Consider the following 21,146-nt stretch of genomic DNA (forward strand, 5'->3'; position numbering starts at 1 on the left):
AGGGGGATGGCAGGAAGGCAGGGAAGCTCGCAGAGGTCTCCTCCCGGGTGAGTGCTGCCGGGCTGTCCTTCCAGATTAAAATGACATGATCCAAGCTGAAGCCCCTTCATCAGCCAGGCCTGTGCTCAGGAAGCAGGCAGCACGTTCCCTGGTAGAACTGCTCCACCTGTCTCCTTCTCGAGAGCTCAGATCCCATTTTGCACCTTTGTAGTAGCAGCGACCATATTCCATCTTGTTTGGGAGAACATGGGTGCATCTGCTCCCCACACTGGCATGAAAGCTTTCCCAAGGGGGCCTAACTTAGGGTCAGGGATGGAGTGAGGGCAAAGCAAGATATTTCAAAATGGAACTGGCATGTTTGGTGACAATCTGCTTTAATCCAAAGAAAAAGCTCCCATTTATTATACTTCTCTGCCACTGCCTTGGGGTTATGCAGAGAGATAAAATATGTAGAAAGAAATTGGCCTTCCTTGTTGTCTTTTTTCCCCTTCACCTAATTTCAACTCCCTGTCAAGTCTCCTTTAATTTATTTGTTTATCACAGAAGCTGCCGCAGGCAAGCGCTTGGGTTCTCTCCTGGGAGGGTGAGCCTTCTCATTTAACCATGGAAGGGCAGCCCCAAATGAGGGCCCTCTCAGCCATCCACCTCGTAGGATCTTGGTGCCCACCTTCCAGAGTAGTTCCTCTTGGGATTTGCTCCTTCTTGTTCACTTGGAAGCATACAAGGGGATTTCACAGTCCAAATAGCAGCCCCCTTAGACAGGTGACTTCCCTGGGCTCTTAGGCTGTGCAGGGTCAGTGTGAGATTAAGTGATGTTTCTAAACCCAGCTTCCCAGCTGAATCCCTTGCCAATCTTGTGGCAGAAACAGTAAGTAGCCAGTGAGGCCCAGCGGCTGGGAGAACACGGGGGTTTGGAAAGCAGGGGTCTAGGGCTGACAGTTGATTGGGGCTCAAGAAGGGCAGCTGGCTTTCCCTTGAGGAAGCCCCCAGATGGTGATGGAGAGCACAGCATCTAAAGGACTGTAAATCTGGCATGTTTTACAATAAGAAAACAACTGGTCCAAGCACTGGGAGAGAAATCAGTATCACTGCAAGCAGGATGAGGACTTGGAGAGAACAGAGAAGGCAACGCTTTGTGGCTTTGGTCAGCAAAGCCCTTGAGATGGGTTTGTGGATGAGGCCAAGTTGGCTTGTGCAAATGGTGGGGGGAGAATGCCAGCCCTTTCCTGGGAAACAGTGCCAACATTTCCTGCTCTCTCTGCCCACTCTCCTTATAAACATGCTAATCCAACTGCATGAGGGTGTTAACTAGCAGAAACACAAGGGAATCCTTGAGTTGGATTGCTTTCAGTAGGCTGCACCTGGTCTATTTAGATTGCTTATGGTAAACAAACTTGGAGCTTTTATTTCTCTCTGAGAATAAATGCTGATAAAGATGGTCTGAGAAGCACTGGGATCACCCTATGACGTGTGGAACTTCCCCTCTGTGACCCGCATCTGTCACAGAGGCCACATCTGTGGGTCTGCCTGCTGGGGTGCCACTCCCAGGCTAACCACTTCCATCCTGGTCCGTCTTCTACAGCCTGCATTATGGCCAGACAGACCCCGGGAGGGTGTCTCTGCCTCCAGTTTGTTCTCCTTCCAGCCACCTCCCAGGTCCATTCTCCTCACAGCAAATCTGGCCCCATCAAGCTTATGCTTAAAAGTCCCCTGACAGACCTCTGTGGACAGCAGATAAAATCCCAAATCCTTAGCACAAGGCCCATGGCCCTCTGAGATCTGCTTCCAGCTGCTCATGCCCCCAGACTCATCCCTCTCTGTCTCAGTTTCCCACCCCATGTCCCAGGCCAGAGCTCTCATGAGCCCCTCCACCAGAGACTCTGATTTAGCTGAATTTGAGGAGGCCAAATACCATGTTTTTTTTTTTTTAATTTTTTTTTCTTTTTTTTAGGCTACCCAGGTGATTGCAGTATGTTCAGCCAGCCTTGGAAAGCATAGCTCTGGTCCAGTGCTTTTCAAACTTGGTTGCACATTGGAATCAACAGGGGGTTTCAGAAAATGCCGAGGTTTGATCCCAGCCCCAGGGATTATGGCTTGGTGGGTCCTGGGTGCAGCTCGGGCATTAGTACTTTCAAAGCTTCCCGGGTGATTCAGCAATGTTTGAGGGTCACTGCTCCGGCCCTCGCGGTTCATTTGTGGCTCCTTTGACATTAACTTCTTTTTACATTCTGGCATTTTTGCTGGCTGCTCCCACTGCCTGGGAAGCCCTCCTTCCCTCCCTCTTAAGCTAGCTAATGTCCCCCTCTTCCAAATCAGAGCTCAGGGACTATAGCAGGGGTGGCAAACTTCTTCTGTAAAAGGTCAGAGAGTAAATATATTAGGCTTTGCAGGCCACATGTATTCTGTCACACATGTTTTTTTGTTTTGTTTTCCTTTAAAAATGTAGAAAACATTCTTAGTTTGTGGGTCATACAAAACATAAGCAAAAATAGCTTGCCTATCACTGAACAATAGAATTGTCAGATTTATGGAGCAATGAGTTGCCCATCTAGGGGAGCAATCAAGCCGTGGTTGGAGGACTTCCTGGCAGTGAAACCATAGATGGGATTTAAGTTTGCAATGAATGACTGGACTAGAAAAGCTTCATGTTCTCTTCCAAGCTTAGGACACTTTAATTCTAATTCACTCTGGGCCCCTGGAGTGCTTCCTCAACTGACAAATGATCTTTGAGGTCCCCATCCAGCTCTGAGACTTCTGTGCTGTCCTATTCTGCCTCAATTCATCTTGAAACTTTGTATATGTCAGCACAGCCTTCACTCAACATTAATTGGTGTGATTTAGGTGATTGTGAGTTTATGAGACAAAGATGAGACACTCCTGACTTATGTGTTAAGGTGATGCTAGAAGCAGGAATAGTTGGAAACCATGAAAATCAAAATGCTTTTGATTCACTTTCAGCCAAGAAGATCTGACAACTATATACAAATGGCAAAATTCTGTCTTTCCATGTAGACATGAACGGGATTGATTTATGACAATCAGGAGTAACCACATTTTGGTGAGATAAAAATAGTTTTCTGCTTTTATCTTAAATTCTCTGTGTAGGTTATTCCTCCTCTGACCAGTTTTTACCTTTGCAAGGTAGTTTTAAAATGGGTCTAATTCCACTTACTTTAGCAAACAGATAATGAGCAAAGACCATGTGCATGTGTAAGAGTTAAGATCACAGGTTCTAGAAAAAGATGATGTAGATTCAAATCCAGCATCTCCTTCTTAGCTGTGTGACTTTGGGAAAATTACTTAGCCAGTCTGTACTTTGGTTTTCTCATCTGTAAAATTGGAACTAGAGTATTTGGGGGAAGGAAATGTTTAGCAGCTGATTTATAACCCATGTTCTATCATCTAGAACAGGGGAGAAAAGAAGAAAAAAGGAAGAGGTGACCTAGTCCATTCTCCTTGAAAATATGTAAATCCAACCTCATGATAGTATTTACTAAAAAGATAAGAGAGCATCTTGATTATGGAATGCTTTTAGTAGGTTATACTTGGTCTCTTTAGATTACTTATGATAAACAAATATAGAATTTACAGCTATAGTGATAGCCCAAAGGAAAATGGCAAAGTCTGCTGTGTAATTATCAGAATATAAGATGGAGGAGTTTCATGAATAAATTAACTTCCTTTATGCACGTGAAACTGCGCAGGCCTTTTAAAGAGACCTCATGTTAAATCTGGACCAGAGTGCACTCCGGTGTGGCAAGGAAGAGCCTGTGGAGCTATATGATGTCTTTGGACTTCATCCTATGAATTATTAGTAAAGTTTGATTCTGGGGAAGGTCTCTGATTCTTGTGATTTCAATTTGACAAGCTGACTGTTCTTCTTGTACAAATTTATACTATTTTGTTAAGGGAATTGAAGCACTTAGAACAGAGCCTGGCACATAGTAAATGCTTAATCAATGTTCCTTATTTCCAGAGGGCAGGTGTGAGAATTAGATTAGGGTACAGATGTGAATGTAGCATGAACAGTTCAGAGCAGCACGGAGATGTGAATTCTTATGCTTTGGACCGGAGAGGAAAAGAGCACAGGTTATTGAGGATCTGGGTTCGAATCCTGCTAGCTGCCTTGTGTCAGGGGAGCCCCTTAACCTCCCTGGGCTTCAGTTTCCTCATTTGTAAATGGGAGTGGTTATCCTCATTTGCAAGGCTACTGTGCGGAGTAGGGATGAAAGTAGATGCTTAAGAAAGGTTAACGCCTGAACATCGTGAGCAGTAACTAGATGTGGCAAGGCTGGGGTAAAAGAGCAGGGGGTGGCCTGGAGAGACCCCAGCCCCTGCCCCTGGACTTAGCCAAATCATATTTGGGATGCCCCAGGGGTTTGGCATGTCCCTTTCCTCCACCTCAGAAAGCTCTAGCTGTGTGGGTTCCTGCCCTCACACTCTGCCTGAGTTGTCTGGTTGTGATTCAACCATCCACGAGTCCTTGCTGGGCACTTTCTAGATCCCAGCCCAGGCTTGGCACTTTGGCACAAACTGGTGTTTGACACATGGCTCCTGCATACCACAGAGATGACGAGCTGCCCATCAGAATTTGAGATCTGTCTTCCACCGTGCAGAGTTGTTGCTGGTCAATGTACCCAGCCAGGGGCTCCACTTCCCAGCCCTTCTCGCAGCTAGGTTTGGCCATGCCACTCTTTCTTACCATTGGAATATAAGTGGAAGAGATGATGTTACTTACAAAGCTCATAAGAAGCTTTCTCAACAGTCTTTCTCCCCTTCTACCTACAGAGTGTCTGGGAGTTTGAAGCTCTATGAACCCCAGAAAAACATGTTCTTAAATTTAACCCATTCCTGTGGGTGTGAACCCATTGTAAGTAAGACCTCTTGATGAGGTTACTTTGGTTAAGGTGTAGCTCAGCCAAATCAGGATGGGTCTTAATCCTATTACTGGAGGCCTTTACAAGCAGAATGAAATTCAGACAGATGGAGAAATTCAGACGGAAAAAGCCACGGGAAGTAAGAAGCTGAAATCAATGAAACCTGGAAGAGAAGGGAGAGGCCAGGAGATGCCACCATGTGTCTTCCCATGTGGCAGAGGAGCCAAGGATCGCAGGCAGCCAGCCCCAGATCACCACAATCTTCAGGAAGAAGGCATCGCCTTGATGATGCCTTGATTTGGACTTTCTTTTAGCCTAAGAACCATAAACTAATAAATTCTCATTGGTTGAGCCAACCCCTATTTCATGGTATTTGCTCAGCCTAGGAAATCAAAACAAGGTGCCACAGATGATGGTTTCCTAGGGGCTGGGAGAGCTGTCACACAGAAGGAGACTGGGTCCAGGCCACCTACCAACCAGGGACATGAGCAATGGAGTGTTACATGAGTGAGCAATGAACTTCTATTGGGTTAGAGCACTGGCATTTTGGAGTGCATTTGTTAAGCAGCTAGCATTACGCTGACTAATACATTGTTGTTAAAACGGTTCAGACTTTAGACTAGCAAATATGAGACATCCAGGGCATATTGCTCAGGACTGTATTATTAGGAGTTATTTTCCTTGGTCAGTGACCTTGGAACTGTTTTTTAAGTTAGTAAGTTTGGGTTAGAAACAAACACTTTTTATTTTTGGTCAGTAAACAAAGAGCTCAAGTGCACAATCAATGCACAGTGTATCTGCTGGATGGATGAAAGACTGGGTGGATATATGTGATAACAAATACAAATGCTTCAATTTGGACTTTAAGGTTTTTAATATCTGTTTCTATTCTATCCATTCCCTCCACCCCCAGCTTGGCATACAGCAGGTGCTCAATAAATGTTTGGGGTTATTGATTTGAATTGGACGAAACTTTGTTCCTGCTCTCTCCCTAACAAAGGGTATAAGATTAGCTTAACTAATCTGTTTATTACATGCAACTGGCTAATGCCACCTTCCTATTTTAGCTGATACCTTTAAAACCCAGCTGTTGCTTCCCCAGGAGCTTCGGGAATCCTGCAGAACAGGGGTTTGTTTGTTGTCTCCACTTTCTCTCTCCCTCAAGGCTTCATTTTGAAAAACACTGCTGCCATGTCAGACTCCACTCTTACACACACTCACAAAAGCATGCATCTTTTACTGACCAGTGTTTCCCAGGCCTAGCATAGAACCACTGGCTGCAGAACTCCAGGGGTACTGAACCCACAGAAACAGCGTGAGTGTTGTTCCCTGGAGTTTGACATGCGGGGGTGCTACAGGGTTAGATTAATTTTGAATCTGTCATCACCTGCAATATTTTCTCCCTGTTCCCTCCTGTTGCTTTGCTGTCTTCCCTGGAAACGTCTGTCCTTTCTCCTCCAGATGCTCTGACTGTGATTGCTGCACAGCGTGTGTGTGTGTGTGCACGTGTGTGTGCACCCGAAGCTCCCCCATCACTGTGTGGCCCACCCCCATATCTCAAAATCACATCCCGACCTCCCGGATGGGGACAAACACTTTTCATCCATCACAATTGTGAAAGAAGGTGGAGCAGGATATGGCCCATGTAAATCAGCAACACAAAGGAAGTTACAGAAGTGCTGGGCTAGTTGTTCTGATCTAGAAACTTAGCTTGGGTGTCATCAACACGGAAACCCAGACGGAGAAAACCCGCGGGCATCATCCCAGGAAGAGGCCTGCACAACTGGCTCAGCACACGTCCCACCCCCACCTTCCCCGTCGCGCTGCTGGACACAGACACGCAGCCCGGAAACCTCAGGGCCCTCAGTCTTATCCCACCCTGCTGTTTTACAGAGGGGAAACTGAGGCCCAGGAAGAGGAATGGTCTTTCCCGAGGACGCATGGTTAGAAAACGGCAGAGCCCGTGCTGGAAGTGAGTCCTGGGTAAGAGGCTCTCCGTGGAGAACAACATCCCAGTAGGGCTGAGAATATTCCAGACTCCACGCTCACGCAGGTACCACGAAATGTGGGGGCCTGGGAATAAGGCAGCCCCACCACCTACTCACGCTACACAAGTCGCCTTCCACCTCCACTTTCTCCAGAGCTGCCATGAGGCTTAAACGAGTTAGCGAACATCAAGCATTTAGCTGAGCAGGACCCGGAGTCAACACTCAACAGGATCCGGAGTCAACACTCAACAGGTCTTAGGCATGCCATCGTTATTATTTTTATTATTATTACATCTCCCCCAGTAAGCTGTGACTTCTCTGAGACCACAAGCTGTAAACTGAGCATCATTATCACAAATTCATGCGATATCTGGCTCATGCCACTGGCAAGTGTTAATCGTGATGGTTGTGTTGTGTATCATCGCTACTTATTTTGGGGTTTCTGGATTACCTACCCCCTGTTGGACAGGAAGGAAGGCAGTGCACTGCCTTTAGATAGGACCAAAGGGAAGGCAGCGCTCCCCCCGCCCCATCAGGCCTTGCTTCTGGGGCCCCAGGCCCCAGTGTGGACAGCGAGAACCCTCCAGCCTGGCCGCTCCAGGAGCCCCTGGCCGGCTGGGGAGGGAGACGGGTGCCTTACCTGGGCCGCTGCAGAAGGCGGCAATGATGGCGAGGATGCACACGATGCTCAGGTAAGGGATCCAGGAGGCATGGTCCTGCAAGGAGAAGCAGCACTGTGGGCAGGTGAGGAGGCCCCGGCTCCTGCCCCCACCCCAGCCCCACCTCAGCCACCTGCGAGGCCTGGGACAGGTCACCTTACGTCTCTGAGCCCCAGGGTAAGCTCCATGGAAAGCGGATGAGGATAATCCCTAAGTCATTCCATCCGCTTATTTTACACCTGTGCAGATGAGCTGAAACGACGCCTGCAAAGAGTTGAGCATGGTCCCGGCATGCAGCAGGTGGCAAATAAACGAATAACTCACACTGATGGTTGAGAGCTTAGCCTGAAGTGGGCAATGTGAGAAGTTTTTATAAGCACTATCTCATTGTATAAGAATTTCTCTTAGTTATCACTATTACTATGTAAAGCAGCTTTGCCATTTCCTAGCTGTGTAGTCTTGTGCAGCTTATTTGTTTATGTTTATGCTTCCGTTTCTTATCTCTATAAAAGGGGAAGAAAACAATTTCCTAATTGAATTTGCTCATCCCCCAACACACACGCACACTCGCCTAGTGCTTGCCGTGGCCCAGGCGCTGTTCCAAGTGCTGAAAGCGAGTTTTCAATCGTCGCAACACTCCTGGATTTTGGGGTGATTGCCCCCATTTTAGAGATGGGACCCTGAGGAGTGGAAAGGTCAAGCGACTTGCCAAAAGTTTTGCAGCAAGAAGGCTGGAAAGCCGGATTCAAACCCAGGCGGTCTGGCTCCGGAGCTGTTGCTCCTCGTCACCGGGTACAGAGGGAGCCATGGCGAAGGTGCCCGGCTCTGGACGGCCTCCCACACCCTCTCCACCCGCACCGGAGTGTGAAAGCCGGAAGGGACACCTTGGGGTCGTCCAGTGCAATCTTCTTTATTCCTTGATGGGGAAACTGAGGCTCAGAGAGGAAACATGTCTTGCCCAAAATCACACAGCCCTTCAGTGGCAGCGAGAGGACCAGAACTGAGGTCTCTTGTCTCCCAGTCCAAGGACCCCCCACTGAGCTCCCCTCCTTGAGGGCACCCAGCAGACTGGGGGACGAGGTGTCCCTTGGGGAAGCCATAGGGAGAGCTGTCTGTAGACAGTGGGGACCCCCAAGCCAAAGGCTCCAAGCATGGAAGCTGGAAGCCAGTTCCAGTTGACCCCCATCCAGGTGGGCAAGCCCACACCCTCACCTGCAGCGTCAGTGTGACCGTGAGGACCCCAAAGAAGAGAGCCATCAGCCCGAAGCCGCCAATGAGGAGGGGTCTCCGTCCCAGGCGCTCGATGACCAAGCCCTAGGTCAGGGGAAAGGAGAGAGAGAGAGTCATTCCACTTCAGGCAGCCGGCAGAGGGGACGTGGCCCTGGGACCTGGCCACGGGGCTGTGGCTAGAGGCCGGCTTTGCCCGTGACACAGTCCAGCCTGTTTCTCCACAGCCTTAGCCAGGAGAGCAGCAGGTCTGTATGAGAAAGCAAGAAGGGGAGGGAGAAGAAAGTAACATTTGGGCACCTAGTCTGTGTCAGTATATTTGCATTTCATTCTAATCTTCCTGGTTAGGGGAGGGTGGGCTCATCTGGTAGGGAGTTTGCAGGAAGAAACTGGACGTGGTCTTTGCAGCCCTTTCCTCCCCGCTCAGAGCCACCTGCCCACAGGGGGTGAGTGTTCTCCATTTCTGTTTGCCTCCATGTTGCAGATTTTATAGAGGCAGACTCCCAAGGTGGGAGTGGGTTTCTTGCTCTGTTGCTTCTTGCTCTGCCTGTGCCAGCAGTGGGGGTATCACATGCTAGGGCATCATGCTAGGAAGCCCACTTGGCTGCAGACCTGTAAGCTGTGCCCCCCATAATCAGCATCTAGCAGGAGCAGGACTGACTGATCTGCCTCCAACTGGCCCCTGAGTCTGTCTCTCAATTGGGCAAGGGCAGGGCTATCACTGAGCTCCTTCAAACACCAACAGCCCTGAAAAATAATGATGGCAGCCAAGTTTCAGAGACATGGAAAACTGGGCTTATATCTTGTTTTTGCCTCTTTCCAGCTGTCCAAACTTCAAGCACATGAAATGAGAACCAAAATATCTTCCAGGACGGGGTGGCTCAGGGGATGGGTAGGTTAAATAAGAGACTGCATGCAAACACATGCCAGGCATCCAGGCGAGAACACTGATGGTCAGAGAGCTGGAGTAAGCCAACAGACATCACGTACTCAGCCAGTATGCAAGAGCCAGGAATTAAACCCAGGGCATGTGTATCAAAATCCATGGCTTTTCTGGATTGGGCAATCAGGCAAGGCTTTCTAGAGGAGGCAACAAATAGCAGGAGAGATGTATGTGCTGGAGCTTGTCAGGCAAAGGGATCAGTTAGAGCAAAGTCTTGGGGGCTGGAAAGTCTGGGTCAGGTGAGCAATCTGGCTTGGACAAAGGGAAAGCAGCAACACTGCCAAGGGCCACGGAGCCAGAGAAGCCCCAGTGCTGTCTTCAAGTTCAGGAGACTGAACACTGAGATGGGCAGGGTCTCTCGCTACAGGAGTCTTGCTGCAGAGTACTCAGAGCTTCCCCTCTTTCCTCTCTCCTCACACCCTCCTCCAACACGGGTGGGTGATGAGATGCTCTCTGGGCAAATGGGCGTGTTCCCCAAGCTTAGCGCCGGCTGCTCCACTTGGCGGGGTGGGCACGGAGGGCTGAGTGGCGGCTGCCCATCTCAAGGGCAGGCCTTGCAGGCAGCTCATCACCTACAAGCCCAGGGCTCCCTGTCACCTCTGCATGAAACTTAGGGAGGCAGAAGGCGCTGGGGCAGAAAGCCAGGGAGAAAACACGCCTGCCCGACAACTGCCTGTTCCGAAAAGCATCAGTACTCGCCGTCAGAAAGGTGTTTCTTCTGCTGCCTGGGGAGCAGGGGCAGACCTAAGCCTCTAAACTTGGCCTCCTTGACCCCTGACCGAGCAGAACAGAGCACAGGTGGTGTTCAGAGGTGCAGGAGCCTGAGCCCACGTGGACCCAGGTTCAAGTCCTGGCTCTTCACTTAGCTTTCTCTGTGACCTGGGACAGGTGACGGAGCTTCCTCTAAGCCTGGATTTCCCCACCTGGAACATAGCAATAGGAGCACTGCGTTTGCAGGGGAGCCATGAAACAAGAGGCAAAGAACACACCGGGTCTGAAATTGCAGATCACAGAGGCTTTCAGTAATTGACAGAGGATGTGCTATTCCTGCAGAGGATCTAGCACACACAAAAAAAGCGAGAACCACCGTCTTACACCATGAAGCTGACATTCAGGGACACTGAGGGGATCTGGTGGTTTGTTTTGTTTCCCCCAAGTCTCCAGATATATCAGTAACCTGGGCCAACATAAAGCTGGACGTCTTTTCCTTGATTTGTGAAAAGTCTCCAGAGGTGGTTTGAGAATACACCAAGGAAATGGCTGTGAAAGGGAAAGAAGGGATGAAAACCACCCACCGCCTCTATCCCAGTGGGAAACTAGGGTCAGTCTGCAGGCTCCTTGCTGCCTCCTGGCCTCAGGCCCCATTAAAAGTTCAGCCTGTCAGAAGGGATTAAACACAGCTTTTCCACTCCATGTTAAAATCGTTCGTGAAGACATTAACTCAAGACGAGCAGCAGCCTCTGAAGGTCACTGACGTCAGCTGGAGACTGCTGGATTCCCCATGGTCCAAGAAACCCTTCTGGGGGGTCTCCGAGCCACAGGGTTATTCATCCATTCAACAGCCATTTACCACCCACTGCCCCCTCAATGCCAGACCCTCTGGTGGAATAACACGGGACTTCTTTTTTTTTTTTTTTTTTTTGGTCAGGATTAAAAAAAACCAACTAGTTTACATTCAATAAAATCTATTCATTTAAATTATACAGTTTGGAATGTATTCACCATATACCACAACCACGATTAAGATCCAGAATATGTTCATCACTCCAAAAAGTCACCTTTCACTTAGCCCCAGCCAATACTGATCTGCTTTCTCTCAGAAGAGATTACAGATTTATCTTTTCTAGAATTTTATATCATGCATCATGTTTTTGAGCTTTTACATGTTATTGTATATATCAGTAGTTCACCCCTTTTATTGTAAGGATACACTACAGTTTGTGTCTCCTTTCCTTCCCCTGTTGATGAACATTTGTGGTGTTCCCACTTTTTGGCTCTTGTGAAATAAAGCTGTTATGAACATTGGTGTACACATCTTCGTGGAGACATACGCTTTCAGTTCTGTTGGGCAAATACTTATAAGTGGAATGGCTTGGTTGAATGGATCAAGTATGTTTAACTTTATAATAAATTTCCAAACTTTTTTCCAAAAGGGGAGTTGTATCGCCGTAAATTCCCACCCTCCTCAACACCTGGTATCATCAGTCGTTTTCATTGCACCATCTTAATGGTGTACAATGGTATTTCATTGTGGGTTTTAATTTTAATTTTCCTGATGACTAATGATGTTGAGCATATTTTCATTTATTTTTGACCTTTTCAATATCTTCTTTTGTAAAACACCTGTTTAAATCTCTTGCTATCTTCAAGTGGGTTTTTGTTCTTCTTACTCTTGATTGAGTCCTTTATAAATTCTGAATTCAAGTCCTTTGTCAGATGTGTGCTTTGTGACTATTTTCTCCCAGGGTGTGTGGCTTGCCTTCTAATTTCTTTAACAATGTCTTTCAAATAGCTGCAGTTTTTAATTTTGAGGAATTCCATTACCCATTGTTTCTCCTTTGGTTTAACTTTTTTTTTTTTTTTTTTAACATTTTATTTTGGAATAAATTCAAAGTTACAGGAACAGTTGCAAAAACCATACAAACCCCACACACAGAACTCCAGCATTCCCTGACCCCCCCCCCAATACCCCCATCCACAAACTTTAACATGTTGTCCCACCGCTATTTCTTTCCCTCCCTCCCTCCCTCCCTTCCTATCTATCATCCATCATCTATTGCTCTGTCTTCTGAAACATATGAGAGCTAGCTGCACATATCCTTGAACAAACACTATAATTCTCATATACAATTCCCATGAACAAGAACATTCTTTTATGCAATCCCATTAAGCGCAGCTAAGAAGTACAAGAGATTCAACAATGATACAAAGCTTGCATTCTATATTTCCTTTTCCTTATGTCTCAACTGTGTCCCTTTGAGCCTCCTGTCCTCCATCGTCCGATCCTATCCAGGGTCATCCTTGGCATTCAATTGTTGTCTATTTAGACTGTTTTTTTTTTTTTTCTCAACTGTGGAAACATATATACACCCTAAATCTTCCCATTCCACTCCCTCCCTAGCATTCCATTAGTGGGATTAATCACATTTAGAATGTTGTAATGCTATCACCTTCCCACCCTCCATTGTTAGAAATTTCCCTTCACCTCAAACAGCAACCCTACACTCATTTCTTAACTCCCCATTGCCCCTTCCCCCATTTCTCTGATACCAGCTTAACTTCTATAGGACACATAAACTATGTTCCTATACTCCTCCATTCCCCCACCTTTATAGTTCTTGTCAAAAATTACATATTTTACATTGAGTTGAAAACCACTAATTTGTCCTTAGAGTTTGTGTATTTTATATCTTGTAGAAAGTAAATAGTGGAGTTACAATTCAAAAAATTATTGACTTCTACTTGTATTCCATTGTGGTTGGAGTATGTGCTTTGAATATATTCAATTTTCTTTTTTCTTCTTAAATTTATTGAGGCTTATTTTATGTCCCAGTCTATGGTCCCTTCTGGAGAAAGATCCGTGATCCCTAGATAAAAATGAGTGTCCTGGTGATTTGGGATGTAAGGTTCTATATATGTCTGTTAAAATTCTCTATATCTCTTTCTACTTTCTTTGTTTCTCTGTTGGTAGGGCTCTCCTTAGTATCTGGAGTAGGGCAGGTCTTTTATTGGCAAACTCTTTCAGCATTTGTTTGCCTGTGAAAAATTTAAGCTCTCCCTCAAATTTGAAGGAGAGTTTTGCTGGATAAAGTATTCTTGGTTGGAAATTTTTCTCTCTCAGGATTTTAAATATGTCATGCCACTGCCTTCTCACCTCCATGGTGGCTGCTGAGTAGTCACAACTTAGTCTTGTGTTGTTCCTTTGTATGTGGTGAATTGCTTTTCTCTTGCTGCTTTCAGAACTTGCTCCTTCTCTTCAGTATTTGACAGTCTGATCATAATATGTCTTGGAGTGGGTTTATTTGGATTTATTCTATTTGGAGTTCGCTGAGCATTTATGCTTTGGGTATTTATATTGTGTAGAAGGTTGGGGAAGTTTTCCCCAACAATTTCTTTGAATACTCTTTCTAGACCTTTACCCTTCTCTTCCCCTTCTGGGAAACCAATGAGTCTTAAGTTTGGACGTTTTATTTTATCTATCATATCCCTGAGATCCATTCTGATTTTTTTGATTTTTGTCTCCATTATTTCTTTTGTTTTTTCATTTTCTGTTCTGTGGACTTCTAGGACTTTGAGTCTTTGTTCAACTTCCTCTAATCTTGTATTGTGAATATCCAGAATCTTTTTAATTTGGCCAACAGTTTATTTTATTTCCATAAGATCTTCTATTTTTTTATTTACTCTTGCAATGTCTTCTTTACGCTCTTCTAGGGTCTTCTTTATGTCGCTTATATCCTGGGCCATGGTCTTCTTGATGTCCTTTAAATCCTTTGCCATGTTTTTGTTCCTCGATTGTAGTTCTTTGATTAATTGAGCCAAGTACTGTATGTCTTCTGATATTTTGATATGGGTGTTTGGACTTGGGTTCTCCATATTGTCTGGTTTTATCATATGCACTGAGATTTTCTGTTGTTTTTGGCCTCTTGGCATTTGCTTTGCTTGATACTGTTCTTTCAAGCTGTAAAAAAAAAAAATGCCAATCTAATTTTTCAGAAACACAGTTTGGTGGCATACACTTTCTCTAACTAACCAGCAGATGGCGTCTGTGAGTCACCTATACCCCTCAAGTCAGTTCTCCCCAACCTTGTCCCCACGGTGTGTGGGGAAATGATTCTTGTGGGGTTCAGTTGGTGAACTCAGTTTGGGTGTGTTGCTAGAGCCGTCTGCCCTGAATGTGGGGCGTGTGTCCGGGTGGCCAGGGAGGAAGGACAGCTTTAACATTCAAATCCCCCAGGTTCCCGGAGATTCAAGGCCGCTGCAAGAGTCTAAGCCTTCATTTCGGATCCGTCCCAGACCCTTTCTCTCGCTGACCTACAAACCACCGGACTTGGCGCAGCATCCCTGGGTTTTCCGAGCGGATCCTCTTTCTCAGCTGTGATCTTCCAGGACCTCTGCTGAGGGAGGGCTGTGCTACGTCACAACTGTGCACCGTCCCTCAAGGGAAGCCCCGGGCCACTGGGCCGTGCAGGGGCGCTCTCAGCCCGACAAAAATGGTTGAACGGGGCTTCTCAGCATCCCCCCTTCACACAGTTCCTCCTTCTCAGCTCCGGGACAACTGGCGCAGCTCTGGGCTGTGGGTATGGCTCCGGGCAGGAGTTTATCCAGCCCTCCGGGGAGCCAGCTGTGAGCCGTGGGGTTTCTCCCTCCCTCTGGCTCTCCCCTGTACTCCCCTGGTCCCAAGGGTGTCTGCCGTGAGCTATCCTCCACGGCCGACACCGAGAGGCCGGCTCAGCTCGCTCCTGTCGTGTCTTGCTGCGCAATTTCCACCATCACAACTGCAGCCGCTCCTGGGTTTTTCCCTTTTTCTTTTTTTTTTTCTTTTTAAAAGAACCAGTCTGTCTCCAACCACCAACCCCTGGCTTCCCCACACTGCAGCGTGGCTGCGGGTCTTCTAGCCGGCCTACTCACTCGTTTCGGAACGCAGACTCCTGGTTTCACCAATTATACAGCCCCGGTGATACTAGGAGACTTCATCCAACTGGCACATCGCTGAAACCGGTACTCTGGGTCACCTTCTGGTTTTTATCTAGTATTTTTCACTGAGATTTTTTTGTCCTGTCTCACCTAGCCGCCATCTTAGGTGCCCCCCCGGTTTAGCTTTTATGTCTAGTCCATGTTCCATTTGGGGTTCACTTTTGTGTATAGCGTCAGTGTGGGTGGTTGTTCATTGTTTTTCAACATGAATATCTAGTTTTATGGCTCCATTTGTTGAAAAGACTGTCCTTTCCCCATTGAATTACTTTGCACCTTTTGTACTTCTGGACTCTACTCTGTTCTGTTGACCTGCAAGGCCATCTTATGCTAATACCATGCTGTCTTGGTTATCATGTAGCAAATGTTGTTACAGTGCTTAGTGTTTATAAGGCATTGTTCCAGATGCATTACCTATATTGATAATATAATCCTCATAATATTCCTTTGGTGGAGACACTGTCATTGTCTCCTATTATGTCAGGACACTGAGACTCAGAGAGGTTTAGCAACTGCCTGGGGCCACACAGTGGTAGAGTCAAGGTTTCAAGCCCAGGCAGTCTGGCTCTCGTGTGTTGCTCTTAACCACTGGGCTACACTGCCTCTATCCACTGTCAGTGAGACAAATCCCAAGAACATACGCCCAGTCCCAAAGCTTTCCTTCATTCATTGGTGCAAGTTTCCATGTTCACTGATGGCTTCCAGTGGGGGCTCTGGGGCACAGACGAGAAAAAGACAAGAGTCCCCTCTCCTGGGGAGCTCATGTCTGATGGAGTGCCAGGCTTGCTGCACTATTTACTTTTTCTAAAAAGACTGTGGTGTTCTGGGGCTGGCTGCTGGCATCGTCTTTCTTCTCCTCCAGGCTCCACTGACTTCCAGCTGCTGGCTGCTCCCGGTGGCTGCTCTCTCCATCTCACTTTCACTCTGCCTATAAAGGACTCCAATAATCCCGATTAAAGCCTAACCTGACTCAGAGGGGCCACCCCTTAACTGAAGTATGGTCTTGGGGAGATCCTATTTACAGTGGTTCCACACCCACCAGAACGTGGACCGAGACAAAGAGCATGTGCAAACTGGGGTCCACAATTCAATCAACAACAACGTTTAGCTCCAGGAGGGTGGGAGAAAGGAAGAGAATGCTTTATCACCAACTCTCTGCAGGGGAAAACAGCAGAGGCAGATATCAAAGAGAAGTAAACGCAAGCTCCATTATAACTTTTTTTTTTAAGTTCAATTAAAAGCTTTATTTAATTAATAGTAACTGTTTGCAATAACATAATAGACATTATTTTCAGTCTACTTAGCAGCTTTTCTTTAGGGGGAACTTCCTCTCCCAACTCCCTGTTGTTCTTATAAAGGCAAGTCATTCTGTTTTAAATATGTAAGAGTCAATCTTGGCTTTTACAAATCTCTGTCTGACCATGGAAAGCTGCAAGTTAATGGAGTTTTGAAATTGGTGTTCTGGGGCAGGGTCTCTGAAACAATTTTCTACTTGGACTTGGTTTCCTCTAAATTGAAAATTAAAGATAGTTAATTGGGACAAACTTGGTTTAGAAATTCCTGTTTAAAGATGAAACTGTATGAGATACTTGGTGTCTGTGTAGTCCAAAGCTATGAGAAATGAAAAAAAAGTGACTTTTTAAGTTATTACCATTCCAGGGTGATACATGATTAAGTATAATAAATTAAAATGGTCTTAAAACATTTCAACCAAAGCGCTAAATCAGACATGGATTAGGGCCAACTGAAATAGAAGGGAAGGCAGGCAATGGGCTAGACCTCCAGTCCTGGGAAAATCTTTTCCTCTTGGATCGCTTTAGAATCTTGACTTGAGGCCATAGGTTCTGTGGCTTCTATGTGCAGGGCAACCCTCACTCACCTGCCCCTCTTAAAAAATGAAAAGCTGGTTCTTAAGAGCTTTGTGATCATAAATCTAAACTGTTCTCAAATTTGGGTAAGAAAAAATTGGCTTTTAAAGAAAAGGAGTTGAGAGAGACACTAGATGGCCACGTGACTCGGAAGTCAGTGCTCTGATCTCGGGAGCGCACAGCAGAGAGGGGCTGGTGGCAGGGGGAGAGGGCAGGAGGAGAGGGCAGGGGGAGCAGCTGGCACTTGGAGTTAGCACAAAGGGGCACTCTCCACCCTGGGTCTACCAGGAATCACAGTCTCACTTTCCTTTGATACGGGAAGCTTGTGGGAGCATTCCGGATGCAGAGATGCTGGAGTAAGCTATCAGAGATGGGGTCAGAAATCAGAGGAAATTTGGTGGGGGATAAAGAATCAGGAGCCTCAGGGAAAGGGCAGGATTTGAGGAGCTGGTTTGAAAACTCAGCTGAGGATGCAGAAGACAGCAGAGGCCCATCCTGAGGTCTCTGGACCCATCGTCTATTGGGGGATTGAACAGCCTGGGGTGGCCCTGAAAGGAGGCTCCTGTAAGTTTGAGGTGGTTATTTCCTCCCTGTCTAAATGTACAATCCCATTGTTTGGTGCTAATCGGACTTGCAAAAGAGAAACTTTTAGTGTTACCTTCCATAAACATCTGGGAAGTCAGCAGCTGTGAGGTCCTGAGGATCATGTAGACCAGGGCCACATGTGATACATCGTGGGCACTTGAGATGAATTCCTGCCTGTGGCCCACCCTGATCCAAGCAGAAACCCCAAGACTGCTGGACTGGTTTGCTTTTGGCAAAACAATTCTCTCTTGTGGGGAACTTAAAGGCAGTATCCATCATGTTACCTGAAAGAGAGGGAATTGATTTTTCTTGTCTGCAGGTAGTGCAGAATGTAGCTTGGAGATATGGATGTTGTGTATTTTAATCCATGCAAGGAGTTTGATCTATGCTCTAGAATGTTCTATGGTTTTCCCATAGTTAGTTTTACAAGAAAAATCTTAAAGTATACCTTTATCCTGATTGGTACTTGATTGTGTGTGTGTGTGTGTGTGTGTCTGTGTGTGTGTGTGTGTCTGTGTGTGTGAATATTAGGTAAACATGAAACTGCAACTAAAATGTGTTATGAACCAAATAAGTTTGTCTTTGTGAATTCCAGAAAATATCATGAAGAGCCTATGGACACACGGAAATCATTTTACCTGAAGTCTCTAGTAAAGCTTTAAGAGTCTTCATTACTTCTTGATATTAACTTGGGTTTATTTTCTGTTGCATTTAATTAGTTTTTGGAATGTTGGACTAGCACAATCCTGAGGTTATAACCACTGCATTTAGCTAAAGGTTTTAAGCAATTGGAATTCAACATTGAAGCTGCCTTTAGATGAAGGATATATAAAGACTTATTCACATAAGAACTAAGAATTGTAGAAAATTTTAGAAAACAGTTGAATGGCTAGTTTTGTTTGTATTTTCCCTACCAACCTGAAATGCCACGTGTCCTCTCTGGTGTTGCCAGGGTGAGGTGGGGGAGGCTTGGGTTCCCTTTTTTTTCACAGATTGGCACTTGGGTGATGGGGATGCTCACTTTGGGGGATGGGTTTGGACCTGCACAGGTTCAAGCCAACCCAGGGTGCTCACCAAAGGTCAAAATGAGAAAATGAAAATGGAGACTTTTTACATCTTTCAGAAAGACTATACATAATTTTAATACATGATTGGGCAGGACAGGACAGTATATCAACGTTGGTTGAAAGAAGAGAAAATTCATTTTATAAAAAACCCTCATTATAGAGCAAGGCAAAAGAAAATAGGGGAGATAGTAGTAAATTAGAGGTGTCGATTTTTGATGCACTTTTGGCATAAAGATCAACTTTCTACATTGCCCCTAAAGGGGCAGCAACCCAAGTCCCCTGCTGTTCATGGGAAGTAGCTACAGTGTATATATCCTGGTGCCTAGATTTAGGTCTCCACGTTATCCTGTAGCTCTTTCAGGTTTGGAGCAAAGGAATCAAAGATGACCCGGAACATCTCCATCTCATTGTGGAGAGAAAACAAGGGCGCCTTCAAAGATGCCTGGAGTTGGAAATAAAGACATCAGCTCGGAAGGTCTCCTATGGCCAGACTGCTCATTTGTAGTTTGGAAAGAAATGATGGCCAACCAGAACAAACCTACCCTGGAAAAGAAGTGCAGTCCATGAGTTCTCCAAAGGATCATATGGTATAAGGTATGCCAGGGAAGAGACACACTGCTGAATGCCAACAACTGATTGGTCCCAAATCCAAAGGAAGAAGTGCACAACCAAGGGGTCAGAGGGTGGGCTGCAGGGCACGGACTTGTGGTTATGCCTTGTTCCACCTCTCCATCCCCCTCTCCCTGCTCCACTGTTCTTTCTCATAGCATCTTTCACCTTCTAAAATACAGTGTAATTTATTTATTTGTATGGCTATTGCTTGCTACAAGCTCATGTTCTCCAGGGCAGGGCCCATAACACCAAGTAAATATTTGGAGTTGAGTTGTGTCTCCCGGCCATGGTTAAATCCTGGCCCTTAATCCAAATGACTGATGCCCTTTTAAGAAAAGGATATTTGGACAGGGAGAGAGAGAACATGGCCATGTGAAAACTGGGGCAGGAATTGAAGCCCAAGAATTTGCCGGCAGACCCCCAAGAGCCAGGGCAGAGCTCAGAACAGATTCTTCCCAGCGGGAGCAGGGACCTGCCTTGATTCAGACTTCTGGCCTCCAGAACTGTGAGACAATAAACATCTGTTGTTTGAAGCCACCAACTCATGGTAACTTGTCACAGCAGCCACAGGAAACTAAGATACTTAGTGTGGAAAGAATAAATGCATTGGCCTCAGTTTCATCTTCTGATCTTCAGGGAGGCAATAGGGTATTTTCAGCTTATTGTGCAGTGTATGTTTGGTTCTCTTTGTGAGTATTAATCTAAATAATAATGACATTTGTTGAGTTCCCTCTCTATTCCAGACCCTGGGATTTATCACATAATCCTTGCGATGTACATTCGGGTATAGATCTGTTATTGTCCTCACTTTACTTAAGAGGAAACTGGGGATCAGACAGATTAAGTCACTGGCCCAAAGTCACCCAGCTAGTAAGTGCAGGGCCCAAAGTTGCCCCCCTTCTGCTTCACCACCTCTTTCCATTTTCTCCTCTAATGTGGTAGCCAGGATGTGGCAGGAGATACTGCAGGCCCTGATTCCGGAGACATGGGGTCTGTTGGGGAAGGGGCTGCCCTGCCCCAGGAGGCAGTGGAAACCAGTGAGGATTTTTACTTCAACACTAGGACATAGTCCATTTCTGACAATTACAAAAACATGGTGCACTGAGTAAGAACGGCTGACTCACTGTGAATTCCATTCCTCCTGGTCAGAAAAATCCCAGGGTCTTCCCTTCCCCACAGAGTGAGCCTCGTGCTCTACCCCCAATGGCAGCAGCTGCTCAGCCTTGTGTGGCCGGAACGGCGTGCACTGCAAGTTCACGCATCAGAAAGCTAACGCTGCCCCAAGAAAACCAATTTGGAAAACCAGTATTTCTGCAAGACGGCAATTACTTCCAGCTGCCCAAGGTGAGGAGTGATGCTCCAAATTCATTGCAGATCAAATGAATAAAAAATATCTTTCCCTTTTCGATTTTATTAGGTCCCAGGGCCATTTTAATAGCTGTCAAAATCTCAGAAAGATGAAAGAAAAAAATTGGAAAGTACTTTTTGATAGGCAAATACCTTACAGGGTCAGATGAAATGGCATATATATTTTTAGGAACCAAGTATAGAGAAGGCAAAGAGTTTACTGAATATTAACTCTTTGTCAGCACCAGTGCAATGGACCTTCACATACTTCAAGTTTTGTTT

At 46.1% G+C, this 21,146-nt stretch overlaps 1 protein-coding gene across 4 annotated transcripts in view; it reads right to left on the bottom strand.

Annotated features, from left to right (window-relative positions):
* The window catches only part of SLC2A9 (solute carrier family 2 member 9), a 234,658-nt gene that overhangs the window by 61,635 nt on the left and 151,877 nt on the right, over positions 1–21,146 (bottom strand). For all 4 annotated transcript variants that reach the window (XR_005215825.1, XM_037829396.1, XM_037829397.1 and 1 more), the window contains exons 9-10: positions 8,737–8,838; positions 7,506–7,581 (exon numbers count right to left, since the gene is read on the bottom strand). Coding sequence is in view for 3 of the 4 variants with exons in the window: in XM_037829396.1 (XP_037685324.1) it covers positions 7,506–7,581; positions 8,737–8,838 (178 nt within the window). In the remaining variant the exon portion in view is untranslated. The remainder of the gene's footprint in view (positions 1–7,505; positions 7,582–8,736; positions 8,839–21,146) is intronic.

The sequence above is a fragment of the Choloepus didactylus genome, chromosome 3, assembly GCF_015220235.1.
Source record: "Choloepus didactylus isolate mChoDid1 chromosome 3, mChoDid1.pri, whole genome shotgun sequence".
In the NCBI taxonomy this organism is placed as follows: domain Eukaryota; kingdom Metazoa; phylum Chordata; class Mammalia; order Pilosa; family Megalonychidae; genus Choloepus; species Choloepus didactylus.